At 41.5% G+C, this 14,329-nt stretch overlaps 1 protein-coding gene across 1 annotated transcript; it reads right to left on the reverse strand.

Annotated features, from left to right (window-relative positions):
* Positions 1-12,097: 12,097 nt before the first annotated feature.
* Positions 12,098-13,849, reverse strand: LOC109174705. The gene is made up of 3 exons (XM_019323964.1): positions 12,842-13,849; positions 12,354-12,619; positions 12,098-12,263 (listed from the first exon to the last, which is right to left on the reverse strand). The coding sequence occupies exons 1-3, from the start codon at positions 13,847-13,849 to the stop codon at positions 12,098-12,100; spliced, it is 1,440 nt and encodes a 479-aa protein (XP_019179509.1).
* Between the last annotated feature and the right edge of the window lie 480 nt (positions 13,850-14,329).

Raw genomic sequence — 14,329 nt, forward strand, 5'->3', positions numbered from 1 at the left:
GGTTATTAAATGATATCTTTTGAGCTATTCATGTGTTCAAGTCATTTCCTTGTTGAATGTGAGGTTTTGGGTATTTTGGACTTGAGCAAGGTAATGTTGATGTTTTTCCCCGAAGGAAAAATTCCCCTAGGGTACGTGTACCCGCGGGCGGAAGAGCGGGTGGTTGTCCACCCGCGGGTGGAAGGTGAGGAAGTGGCGGGCAGGGCCGCGGGTGGTTGCCCACACGTTGTCCTAAATATCCATGATATGATTATGAGTCTTGAATCGAGCTTATGGTCCGACATTGTGATTCGTTGGATTTATGTGAAGTCGTTAAAGCTCGATTGAACCGTTATGTTTCCCCTTTTCGATGTGCATGCTAGTTCTAATGTTATTGATACTAGTATGCGTTGCTTATTTGTTCCTAATGAGGATTGGCAACTTATGTTGCCAATCATGTGAATTGTTGGATTAAAGTCTATTGTTGCTATACCGTTGTTGATGGTTTATCTATGTCTTTCATTGATATCTATCGGTTGTATTCGTTGTCTTGATCTTGTGCGTATGTTGTACACGTTTGTTGATACTTGATTGGGCAATTGATGAGCCTCAATCCTCTTGATGATGATTATGTGTTACTATGAGATTGGTGGTATTGTTACTGAGCTTTGCTCATGAGATCGGTGGTATTGTTACTATGATATTTAATGGCACTGCGTGTGCTGAGAGTTCGACGGTATAATGATTGATGGGGGACGACGGTCCCAGGCAGAATAAGGTTGGACTTGGTGTTTAGGGTGGCACTAGAGGCACAAGTTGGAATTGAGATAAGGCCGGGGGTAGCCATAAGGTTGGAGCAGGGCATAAGGTTGGAACTTGGAACTTGAATCTTGATATTTGTTGATTGATTATGAATCCTTATCTTTCTTTGCTTATGAGCATGTTTGACGTGATTTCTTTCATTGATTATCGTATGTTGTCTCATGATTGTTAAGCATGTTGCTTATGTGGCCTTCATTGGCTTGTTGAGTATTGTTGACGTTGGTCTTTGGTTGAGAGTGATATTATGATGAGTCTATTTATGTTTCCTCTTCTCGTTTTAAACGATATATACTGTATTCCACTGTCTCAAATGGTTTTTATTATATCTACGTACTATGATACTCAACGCGTATTGGTGGGTTACCAGCATTATTCGCTGACGGGTGTCATCCCTTGTTTTTACAGGTTTTGAGTAGATCCAGGAGAGTGAGCTAGTGGCAAGTAGATAGCGTAGTTTCCTTTGGACAGTTCTAGACTTGTGGCCTGTGTGCCTAGTTTATGTTTTGTTAACCATTGATTATGGTTTTGACTTGGTAATTTAGCCTGTGCACCTGTAGTATGGATATGTGTGGCACGACATTCCCGTATTTGGTTATTAGCTTCCGCTTTATCTTAAATGAATGACTAGTTTATCCTTTATGTTTAAGTTTTCAATTAGTGTTAAAATCGGGGGTGTTACAGTTGGTATCAGAGCCTAGGTTTGAGCCTAGGATGATAAGAGTTGAACTCTAAGAAGCTAAGACGACCTTAGGTTAATGCTTCTAAGTTAAGCTCTTTGAGACTCTAAGGTTGAACTCTAAGTGACTAAGTTCTTAGGACTTAGGAATCGTAGGACGCGCGGTGAGGTGTGAGTTTCTTTAACGTTGCTGTGTTTTACTTTGCTTTTCTTTGTTTAGTTTAAGTTCTTCCGTTTTAAGCACCGGGTAAGGGTGCCTAGCTTCCCAGTTTCTCTTGCTGTAAACGTGTTGCTTCTGTAGAACTCTGCGATGGCACCACCTTGTCACCGTGCTCGGACCCCGGAGATGCCCACGAATGAACAGCTAGCCCAAAGCCTTCAGCATCTCACTCAGGTTATGCAGACTTTGAGCAACGCTCTCCTCCACAACCACAACAATCCTCCTCAGCCGCCGCCACCGAATGGGAACCGTGACTTTGGCCGACAAGTTTCAAGCCACCGACCTCCAGTCTTTGCCGGTGAAGAAGAACCCACAATCTTGGAAGAGTGGATTCGTTCGCTAGATAAGATCTTTTCGGTGGTTGAGTGTCCCGAAGAGCGCCGAGTCGAGCTAGCAACCTTCTACTTCAGTTACAAAGCAGATTTGTGGTGGGTCTACAAGGGCCCGGGTTGCCAATGAGAGCCGGGATTTTGTTAGGAGAGATTGAAGGACAGACTCCGCGAGCGCTTCTATCCCTTGCATGTCCGGGCAGCTATGTATGAGGAGTTTCTTCATCTCCAGCAATGGGCTTTGACTGTGGTGGAATACCACAAAAGGTTTTTGAAGCTATCTCATTTCGCCCAAGTGTTGGTCTCGACCGAGGCCACTCAAGTGGAAAATTTTGTGGCGGGTCTGAATTATGAGGCAAGGAAGTCTTTGACGGCGTTCAAGCCAAGGACACTAGATGAAGCTTACACTAGTGCGGCTAATTTGTACCGAATCCAACAACTGCAAAGAGGATCAAGTGACCAAACCAGGAGAAGGGATGAGGGTAGTGGAAATCTGAATTTCAAGAGGCCAAGGAACGATTTCAATGCTAGGTCAGCCTACCCACAGAATCAAGGAACGGCTAAAGCAGACAATGGAGGGAAGGGGAAGCCTTACGGTTGCCGGAGGTGTGGTAAGGACCACATAGGAAAGGACTACCAAGGGAATCAATTGCAGTGTTACAAGTGTGGAAGAAGGGGACACAAGGCTTTTGAGTGCAGTTACCATACGGATCAAGGATGACTACCCCAGCATTCCCCTAGTGCGAGGCCCGCACCTTTGAGACAGTCAGGAGTGGTTTTATTCGAGGCTCCGGGAATGCACCTTCGGGCGGGACAAAACCCCAAGGCAAGGTGTTTGTGATGGGTCGGTCGCAAGCCAAAGCCGAAGATCTAGCCGACGAGGAAATCCCAGGTATCCTTTCCCGAGCCAATCTCTTTACCTTCGAGTTTCGTTTCCTTGCGTTTTTCCCTTTAGCCTTCCGTTTTGGGTAGATTTAAATAGGTAATCTAATCTGTTCCTTTAGGTGTTGCTCAACCTTAGGTTTAATGATTAGTTAATTAAAAAGAAGGACCTAATTAATAAGTTGAAAGACCCTTAGTTTCACCTTAAGTGTAACAAAGGCTAGTTTTAGGAAAACCTTAAGAAATTAGAGCTTAAAACCCAAGGTAATTCTTTTTACCCTTAAAGAGTAAAAACTCAAGCCTATAATTTACCAACCCAACCCTTAAACCATCCAAGCTAATTGTGTTTCTTAAACCTTTTCCAACCTTAATTCCTTTTAATCTTTCCTTACCCAAACCCTAGCCTAAATCCCCAAATAAAATTCTTTTTCCCCCTTTCTTTCCCAAATCTCTCCCACCTGTCGCACCAGCCGAGAACCCCCCCCCCCCCTCTCCAAACCCACTGCTTCCTTTCGTCCAGCCAGCCAGACCGTCGCCTGCCGCCTGTCGCCGCCTCTCGCCTGAAGCCGCTGCATCGCACCACCGCCAACCGCCGTCTGCCCATCGGAAAAGCGAGAAAGAGGGAAAATTAAAGGAAAACAAAAGGGAGTTTGGAGCTCTACAACAACTTGGGATTTTTGCACAATGCATAGAAGAACAAGTATTCTCAAGAAGGTAGATTCGGTGGATGCCTACTACTCGGTTCTAGAAGGTAAAACTTTTGAACCCAAATTCTTTTCAAGTGCTATTTTGGATGTGTTTAATTTTGAAGGCTTGTTGGATGGGTATTTAGCAATAAAAAATGAGACTTACCCAAATTTGGTGAAAAATTTCTATCGTTGTATGGTTGTGACAAAAGTAGGAAGTAAGTTGGAAATCACCTCGAAGGTGAATGGTGTTACGATTGTACTGAATGAAAGTCGGTTAGCTAAGCTCTTTAAGTTGACTCTGACCGGAGTCACAGAGTATAAGAGGGATACTTGGATTGGGGCGGAAGGTCTAGACCACCGGGATTACTTAGGGTATTTGTTGGGTAGAACGGATGGGTTCACCCAGGCTACGAGGCTGGAAAAGTGATGGTTGACTGGGGAACAAAAGATTATGGTGATGCTTGTGACTGACAGTCTACTACTTAACAACAACAAAAGTAATCTGGTGGGGAGTATGGAGTGTGCTTTTGCCTACTTTCTGAAACACAAAGTGAAGTTCAATCTGCCAACTTTGATGCTACAACGCATGGAATATTGTGTGGGTCATAACCGCAAGAGTCTGCCTTATGGCATGGTTTTAAGCTAGATCTTCGAAAAGAAAGGGGTGGATGTTAGAGAGACGGTTGCCAAGCCTGTGGGCAAGATGGTTTTTGATGCTCTGAACTTCCGGAGCTGCAATTTATTCCAAGTGGAGGGCAATGAGTATATTACGCTAGAAGAGGTGGCTAAGAAATCCCTAGGAGAGAGGAGACTCCTAGTCGAGCAGCTAGCCATTCCTATCAAGAAATTGAAGTCAGTAGTTGAGGAGTTGGGAGGAGGAGAGGAGGAAGAAGAGGATAGTGACCCCGACGATGAGGAGGAAGCTCGGAGGAAAGAGGTACGGACCAAGGAGGAGCATGATTCCATGACCATAGACGAGCGTGTGGTAGCTCTTTTGCAGAAGCAAAACCGACTCATCGAGGAAGGTTTCTCCTTTATGAAAACCCAGTTTGCCTCAGTGAACCAAAGGTTGACCGCCTTTGAAGCTAGTTCGAGCAGGGACGGAGCCGACGAAGACTCATTCAGATGAAGAAGCTGTAGAAGGCTCGGAGGACGGCTCTTCTCAATTCGATGAGTAAGTTAACCCTTCTTCAACCTTGTTTGTTTCCTGTTAGTAGCTCTAGCTCTAAGTTGTTTGTAGCTTTGCGAGTAAGTTAGATCGTAAGTTAGTGCTGAGTTTTGCTGTATAGATTAGACTTTGGGGTAGTTAGTCCTTTTAGTCTTTGTGGCATGTGCTTGATGGAAAAACCTTGTTGCTTTAAACCTTGTTTGCAACCTATCTCTAGACCTTATCACCGTTTTACAAGCCGACTGTTGTCGTTGTTGAACCTCGTTGCACCCAAGCTTCGAGGACGAAGCTTTTTGTTAGGGATAGAGAGTGTGACACCCCGAAAATTCAATTCTTAAATAGAATTAACTATACAATTAATTTTAAATCTTCCTTATGAATTTTCACTTCCAATTTCTTAATTGTAAAGTCGGAGGACTTGAAGTGACCAACTCCTTGGTCAATTGGTTTAGTTAATGAAAAGGACCTTAAGCATTATAGGTTGTACCTAGCCTTTTGAGGTCTTCCTAGTCTTTTTGATAAAGTAGGGCATTTTAGCCTTTTCACCCTTGCTTGGCATTCAAGATTCACCCTAGCAAAATCACACTTCACTTCCTACATTTGGCAAGAAACTTTAGTCACTCTACCTCCTCTCTAGAAAAGCTAGCTTTCTCTCGAAGCCAAGTAAAATCCCATTTCATCCTTGCAAAAGAACTCTCCAAGATTCCACCTTTCCACCATTAAAGCACTAGGAAGGGTAAGATCTTAGCTTTGTTGGTGTTTTTGAGTAGCTTTGCATAGTCTTTATCTAAGTTGTAGTTTTCTTTGTGTGCTTGGTTGTGTTGAGAAGATTTGGTTGAGGAGGAACTTCAAGGAGAAGTCTAGGGGCTAGAAAGAAAGTGTATCTTGGTCTACAAAGGTAACCCATGCTATAAAAAACCTATTTTGAACTTGCGATGATGATTCTTGACATTCTATTTGATGTTCTTGATGTTCTTGTGAGATTTGATGCATAATCTTGTGTTTATGCATGTTAGAGCTTGTATCTAAGGTTCTAAAATGCTATCTTTTGAGCTATTCATTTGTTCAAGTCATTTCCTTGTTGAATGTGAGGTTTTGGGTATTTTGGACTTGAGCATGGTAATGTTGATGTTTTTCCCTGAAGGGAAAATTCCCCCAGGGTACGTGTACCCGCGGACGTAATAGCGGGTGGCTGTCCACCCGCCGTTCTACCCGCGAGTGGAAGGTGAGGAAATGGCGGGCAGGGCCGCGGGTGGTTGCCTACCTGTGGTTCCGCCCGCTGGTACGTATAAGGGGAGTGGCGGACACCCGTGGTTCCACCCTCTAGTACGTGATGTTTTGGCCTCCGTTTGATAATTCTTGAGTACTTGTGTGTCTCCTTTGATGTTTCATACATCTAGAACGGTGTCCTAAGTATCCATGATAGGATTATGAGTCTTGAATTGTGCTTATGGTTCAAGATTGTGATTCGTTGGATTTATGTGAAGTCGTTGAGGTTCAATTGAACCGTTATGTTTCCCTTTTCAATGTTCATGCTAGTTCTAATGTTATTGATACTAGTATGTGTTGGTTGTTTGTTCCTAATGAGGATTGGCAACTTGTCTTGCCAATCATGTGAATTGTTGGATTAAAATCTATTGTTTCTATACCGTTGTTGATGGTCTATCTATGCCTTTCATTGACATCTATTAGTTGTATTCATTGTCTTGATCTTGTACATATGTTGTACACGTTTTTTGATACTTGATTGAGCTATTGACGAACCTCAATCCTCTTGATGATGATTATGTGTTACTATGAGATTGGTGGTATTGTTACTGAGCTTTGCTCATGAGATCAGTGGTATTGTTACTATGATATTTAATGGCACTGCGTGTGCTGAGAGTTCGGCGGTATAATGATTGGTGGGGGACGACGGTCCCAGGCGGAATAAGGTTGGACTGGGTGTTTAGGGTGGCATTAGAGGCACAGGTTGGAACTGAGATAAGGCCTGGGGTAGCCAGCCATATGGTTAGAACTTGGAACTTGAATCTTGATATTTGTTGATTGATTATGAATCCTTATCTTTCTTTGCTTATGAGCATGTTTGACGTGATTTCCTTCATTGATTATCGTACGTTGTCTCATGATTGTTAAGCATGTTGCTTATGTGGTCTTTATTGGCTTGTTGAGTATTGTTGATGTTGGTCTTTGGTTGAGAGTGATGTTATGATGAGTCTATTGATGTTTCCTCTTCTCGTTTTAAAGGATATATACTGTATTCCACTGGTTCAAATGGTTTTTATTATATCTATGTATTATGATACTCAACGCGTATTGGTGGGTTAGCAGCATTATTCGCTGACGGGTGTTATCTCTTGTTTTTACAGGTTTTGAGTAGATCCAGGAGAGTGCACTAGTGGCGAGTAGATAGTGTAGTTTCCTTTTGACAGTTCTAGACTTGTGGCCTGTGTGCCTAGTTTATGTTTTGTTAACCATTGATTATGGTTTTAACTTGGTAATTTAGCCTGTGCACCTGTAGTATGGATAGGTGTGGCATGACATTCCCGTATTTGGTTATTAGCTTCCGCTTTATCTTAAATGAATGACTAGTTTATCCTTTATGTTTAAGTTTTAAATTGGTGTTAAAATCGGGGGTGTTACAAATTATTTGACCAAATTTTATGTTAAATTTTATATTATATATTTTTTTTAATACATTTTAACATATTTATAATATATGTTTAACAATTATGTCAACTCTAATTGGGATAGGGTTCGAACTTAAAACCTTTCTTATATAAATTATAATGAGTATGTTAAGAATAATAAATAGTTATTGGAATATTTCGTTACAAAAGTTTATACTAACGAATTTTTGAGTTATTTAAGGCCTAACATTATTGGCTCTTATTAGATTTGTAGATTTGATTACAACTTTACAAAAACGTTTATAATATATCTTATATTTGTAAAGATCTCAAATAAATTTATTTATTACAATTGAAAAAAAATTAAATTTGATTGCCACAAAAACAAAGTATACTATAAATTTTAAAGCAATATCAAATTTAGGGTTCGAATTTAAACATTTATTTGTTAGGATAATTATCCTTGGTATGCATTGCTTTTCATTGATTTCTATTAATACTTATTATTTATATTTAAATTTTTCTTTAAAAACTTTTCTGATGTATCATATATTTCGATAGATATTATATAAATTCATGTATTATAATTTAATAAAAATATAAATTTTGTCATCACAAAAAGATTATTATAAATTTGAAGGCAATATTATTTTGTTGGAATTTTCAACATAAAATGACATTTAAGTTACTATTTTGTAGTATAAATATATGTGGGTGTAAACGCGAAAAACTTGAATTGTATATATTCAAAATTCAAAGTATCGGTTACAAATAGTATGTATCAATCAAGAAGGGGTACAATCTCTGTATATGAGAAGTCCTCTGATTCTCTACTAGAAGTATGCCTATTAGATGTGTGCCAAATTTGGAATATGCCAAATTGGAAGTGTGCCGAGTCCTGAGTATGCTGAACTTGAAGTATGCCGAGTTCGGGAGTATGGCCGAACTGGAAGTATGCCGAGTTCCTTGTTGGAAGTGTGTTGAGTTCAGAGTATGCTGAACTGGAAGTATGTCAAGTTCGGGAGTATGGCCGAACTGGAAGTATGCCGAGTTCGGGAGTATGCCGAACTGGAGTAGTTCCTTGCTGAAGGGCCTCCGGAGTTGGTAGCTTGTTCCTCAATGAAGGGCTAATATGCAGCTTGGTCTTCAAAGAAGGGCTTCCGGTGTTCAAGTGGCGTGTTCCTCAGCGCGGTATACGCAGTACAACTGCGGGCGTGTTCCAGACGATATCCTGGCGAGACTTCGGCAGAGCTTCAGTATGCAGATTTCCAGAGCCCATTCTTTGAAAATGAAACCACTATTTATAGTTGTGAGGGTGAGAGAAAATCTCCAACCAACTCTTAATTCCTTATTTAATTTAATTTCTTTAATTAAATTAAGGAATGTATTGGGACACCATTGCGTCCAGGTTCATGATTTCACTAAATTTCCAAATAATATCAAATATTCAAATCCCTCAAAATTATATAATCCACATATAATTTCAATGGGCCAAGACCAAGTCAAGCCCGCTAATTATGCAGCCCAATTCATCCAAACAGTCTGGTCCAACTTAATTAAATATTCCACCAACTTGGGCCAAATAATCGAACATCCAATTACATTTAATTAAGTAACTAGACTAATTAATTATTGAATGGGCCATTTAATTAACCCAATTAAATAAATATTAGTCCAATTAGCAAAATTAAAGCAATTAATCTTAATAATTAAATATCCACGACGACCCAATAGCATCATTTAAATTTTCAATGCTTACAAATTGCCCCTTCGTGACTTGCTTGGCGCGTTTCAAATGCAAAGAGAAGTAAGTCCCGAAACACTAACATAGTTCAAGAGTCCAATTTCGGAGAAAGTAGTCCAATTAATTATATCTTAGTGGTAGAGTACCCAATTTGATAACGGCCTAATATTTGAAAACCCATAGTGTGTCCACCATTTCATTTTAGCCGATTTTTTAACCCATAATTTTGGCCAAAATCAATTTCCTAGAATATGAAATTTGTGAAATCTCTCGATGTACATAGGTCTCCAGAATGAGGTCAATATTCCATGGTAATCCAAAGTAACCTCCCACAGGTTTCCAGAATGAGGTCAACATTCCATGGTAATCCAAAGTAACCTCCCACGCCATTCACACTTGCATTCATTGTGGGATTCTACTCACATAATCAGGAACGGATTGAGATAAAACAAACTTTGAATCACAGATACACTTAAATTCATCCTTATACCTGGTATTCCAACACTATAAATAGCCGTAATGATTTATCATCCTTCAAACCAAGCAACAAAGCAGCCTGCAATTGATTTCACTCGATCTTCTCTACGAGGTAACTTTAATTCCGCAATTTACTATCTACTCGAATTTTTTTGACAGAGGAATAAGGAAACGAGAAGCATTATCTTCTGAGGTGTATCTCACCATAACTTGCTTGCACTGTCCACGGAAAGCATTGGGCTGGAATTTCTGGGAAATTAATATGCTCCCAGAATGCTCTCTACCATTATTTGGACCTCCAAGGCGGCCATTATCATGGAAAGGCCGTCGCCGCAGGGTGTTGCTCCGGCACGCCTCTGTTATTGCCACAATGCTGGGATTTCACCGGGTATGTGCTCCGGCGTGTTGCCGCCGCAGGGGAAGCTCTCCCGGCACGCGCTCCGGCGTGTTGCCGCCGTCCTACGAACCGCCGCGGATGAGCTCGCCGCCGTAGAGTGCTGACTCGAGGCTGTCGCACCACGGTATAGCGATGCCGTCGCAGTGAATTCTCTCTAAGCTTTGGACTTGGCTTCATGGTTACTTGCTTTGACGAAGCCCTGCCCCAGCCAATGAGAATTAACTTTCTCGGGTTGTGTCCCTCCATTGTCTGACTTTGCATCGACGTCGCCGGAGGAGATCCGCCATTGCTGGCTTCTACGACCTCTTCTGAGAAAGAGAATCACAACCTGACTCAACGCTGAAGGACGCTATAGCTCAACTTGCTAGAGCTTGGCGAGAAAGTACCCTGCGCTGCTTCGAAAGAAACTTCATGTTTTCTTCCAGCTTAATCACAACTGAAGAGAGAGACTCAATATACACCGTGAGTCTTCATAGAGCTTTGTGCTCTAATAAATTTTTAATGCCATCACTTCTTAATTTTCTATGCATGTGCTACAGGCTTTTACTTTCACATATTCCCATGCTTTTTCCTCCCTGCTTTGCGTGTAGATATATACATAAAATACACTTTGCAGGCTACTTTGCTTCTCCTTTCTCTTTGTGTCCACGTGTATATATATAATATACATAACCCATCTTTATTCCTTCTCATGGTTTGCATATATTTATATAATCGCACTGGTGGAAGGGTGATTTGCTTTGCATGTGATGGGTGTATATAATAATATATATATTTAGATATGCAGTGTACTAATTTTATTTGTGTTGTGCGCATAACATATATATTATATATTCGCTTTGCATAACATTGTGTGGGTATATATGCACACACGCATATAATGCATATGATACGCATATAATGCATATGATACGCATATACGTGGTAGGTGCATACATATAATATATATGTTATATGGGTTGCCTTGTACACATATTGTGACATGAGAGTTTCCTTAAACACTCTTATGGCAATTTTCTTCGAGTCTTAGCCTTTAGATGGCAAACTTTCTAAGCACGGCTTGACTTGACTTTGAGTGGAAAAATCAGACTTTTTATAATTCGAGCCCCCAAAGACATGGTCTCTGCAATCCAGCTTACATCATGTGCAATATCCAGACATGCTCTCGACTTTCGGGAGATGGATACTTGTAGGTGCAGCTTCTTTATAACTAGCATCCTTGCTTTAAGAATGAATTTAATTTCATCAAGGGAACAAACTGAGGCCATACTCAGTATGTATCATGACCTTTTGGAGGCCACCATGAGGCAATTTCCACTCGTGTCAGAGAGTCTTGAAAGATATGAGGCAATTTCGACTCATGCCAAGGAGTATTGAAAAGATATGAGGCATTTTCGATTCGTGCCAAGGAGTATCCTTTAGCTTCCTCTCTTTAAAACTTCAAAGGGTTTGCCCCTGTCAGCTTACTAGTAAAAATGCATGTGATTGAGACATATTGTCGATGCTACCGAAAATTCAGTCAAATCTGAGACGGTAATATCAAATGCCAAGGCAGAAGTCTCTCTCATCAAAGAGTTGAACAAGGCGGAGATGAGCTTAGAGGCATGTAGAGACAACATGCTTACCTTTAAGCTTTTCATCGACTGATGTTCTTTTTCCTTTAGTTTCTCTTTTTGGTTGCAAGACTTTTTGTTGTTTTGTTTCGAATGCTTCCCATTTGTGTGCTGGTCTTTTAGTGATAATTCATACAACTTTGCTTTGACCCGTTGAAGGATTGTCTGGATAACCCATTCTTACAGCATGAATTGGATTTGCTTTTTGTTATGACTGAACTTAGGTAATTTGATTCTAAGCTGCCTACGTACTCCTATAGAGGAGATCAAGTCAAACGTAGTTCAAATGATTCTTTTTTTTTTTTTACAAAGTAGAGCCGTTCACAGTTTAGACTCATGCGGGCCAGGAGCGTCTATGATTTGGGCCCACCCATGGACAAAGCGAGATGCATTAGCAGTTTAACCACGTGCTGCATTTTTGGTGGATGAGTCGCTCATCATATTTCCACGACTTGTGTTGACACCCCAAGTTTAAGGGTGGTAAAGCTTTAGGAACCTTCCATTGATTGGACCGATCTTCAAACCATCTTCACTAATCAACTTGTAAGCCCCACCGGTGTAAACTTCTAGAATCACGTAGGGACCATCCCACTTTGAAGTGAACTTGTGACCAGTTTTTCTCGTGACGATGATGGGCCTGCGAACAGCTAGGACCTTGTCCCCAATTTGAAAGGAACGGGTCCTTACCCTTTTGTTAAAAGCTCTAGACATGCGAGCTTGATAGCACTCCAGGCTTTGTTGCGCTTGCAGCCGTTTCTCATCCAAGGCTTCTAACTCAGCCAAGCGTAGCTTAGCATTTTCTTCATCAGTAAGACCCTCCTGTATAGCCAACCTTAAGGAAGGTATTTGACGTTCTAGAGGTAGGACCGCTTCTACACCATACACCAAAGAGTATGGAGTGCTTTGAGTAGGTGTACGGTATGTGGTTCTATACGCCCACAAAGCTTCTTCCATTCTGTCATGCCAGTCTCTTTTCGATTTGGAGACCACTTTCTTCAACAAATTGCATAGGGTCTTGTTAAAAGCTTCAGCAAGTCCATTTGCAGCTGCATAGTAAGCTGATGAGTTTCGCTGCTTAAAGTCAAAAAGCATGCAGATCTTGTCCATCAACTTGTTGTCAAAGGGCTTCCCGTTATCTGTTAAGATATATCGCGGGATACCAAATCGATAGACGATGTGGACACGGAGAAAGTCTGCAACATTTTCTTTCTTCACCTCCTTCAATGCCACGGCTTCCGCCCACTTTGAAAAGTAATCGGTGGCAGCTAATATGTAGGCATGCCCTGCAGATGACTTAGGCGTAATTGGGCCAACCACATCAAGTCCCCAAGCATCAAATGGCCAAGATGCAACTGTTAGGTGCAGAGGTTCTGGTGGTTGATGGATAAAGTTTGCATGATATTGACAAGCTTGGCATCTTCGAGCATAGTCTATGCAATCCTTTACCATTGCAGGCCAATAATATCCCATTCGCTTAATGTGGAAATGCAACTTGGGACCGGATTGATGTGCACCGCAAACCCCAGAATGAGCTTCTTGCATAGCTTGTAAAGCTTCCTCTTCCCCTAGACATCGGAGAAATATTCCATCAAAGGAACGACGATACAATGTTTCTTTATAGTAGATGAAGCGAGGAGTTCGACGCTTTATATCCACCCTTTTACGGGGATCTTCAGGTAACTTTCCATCAGTGAGGTAGTCAATTAACGGTTGCCTCCAGTCGTCTTTGCCTATATCATACACTGAGGTAGTAGGGAGTTCAACAGTTTCATCAACTGAGCCGTCTTCATTAAAGATTGGTGGAACCACCCACCTTTGACATACTTGTATTCGGGCTGCAGGATGAGCAATAGTTGAAGCCAATGCGGCTAAGGCGTCAGCTTGCTTGTTTTCTTTCCTCGGTACATGTTCAATTGTGACGTCCCCTAACCATTGCATGAGTATCTTGGCATAGTTGTTATATGGGACTAGCTCCGCCTTTTTCACTTCATATAGACCCAACACTTGGTTTATGATCAACTTTGAATCTCCATAAATGTTAATTCTCAGTTGCTTCATGTCAGCCGCTATCTCGAGCCCAAGTATCAATGCTTGATACTCAGCAACGTTGTTTGAACATTGCTCGGTTAAGGTGAATGAATATGGCAACACCTCGCCTTCTGGAGTGACGAAGACAACTCCAACACCTGCCCCTTCTCTATGTGAAGCTCCATCAAAGTACATTTTCCATGGGGGTAGGACTTCAATGACAAGCACATCTTCATCAGGCAAATCGTCAGACAACTCCCACTCAGCAGGTATTGGATGGTCTGCTAAGAAATCGACTAAGGCTTACCCCTTGACAGACTTCTGCGGCACATAGATGATTTCAAATTGTTGGAACAATAAGTACAACCTTGCAAGGCGGTCAGAGAGCACGACCTTCGCCATAACATACTTCACCGGGTTCGCTTTGGAAACAAGCCGGATTGTATGAGCCTCAAAGTAGTGCTTAAGTTTTTTGATGGCGAACACAAGTGCCAAACATAGCTTTTCAATTGGGGAGTACTTTAACTCGTTCGGGGTCATCATTCTACTAAGATAGTAGAGAGCATTCTCCTTCCCTTTGTCATTTTCTTGAGCAAGCAAGGCGCCCACAGAACAATCTTGGGCGGAGATATAAAGGATCAGCGGGCGACCATGGACAGGAGCGGTTAGCACAGG

The sequence above is a fragment of the Ipomoea nil genome, unplaced genomic scaffold (assembly GCF_001879475.1).
Source record: "Ipomoea nil cultivar Tokyo-kokei standard unplaced genomic scaffold, Asagao_1.1 scaffold0656, whole genome shotgun sequence".
NCBI lineage: Eukaryota > Viridiplantae > Streptophyta > Magnoliopsida > Solanales > Convolvulaceae > Ipomoea > Ipomoea nil.

Bases quoted from the DNA above. Each gene is read 5' to 3' on its own strand.
- LOC109174705 (XM_019323964.1), bottom strand. From the start codon at position 13,849: ATGTACTTTGATGGAGCTTCACATAGAGAAGGGGCAGGTGTTGGAGTT. The intron at 12,620-12,841 runs GTGAAGAAAGAA...AATTTGTTGAAG, and splicing joins AAGCCGTGGCATTGAAGGAG to AAAGTGGTCTCCAAATCGAA. The intron at 12,264-12,353 runs GTGCTATCAAGC...AGCTGTTCGCAG, and splicing joins CAAGCGCAACAAAGCCTGGA to GCCCATCATCGTCACGAGAA.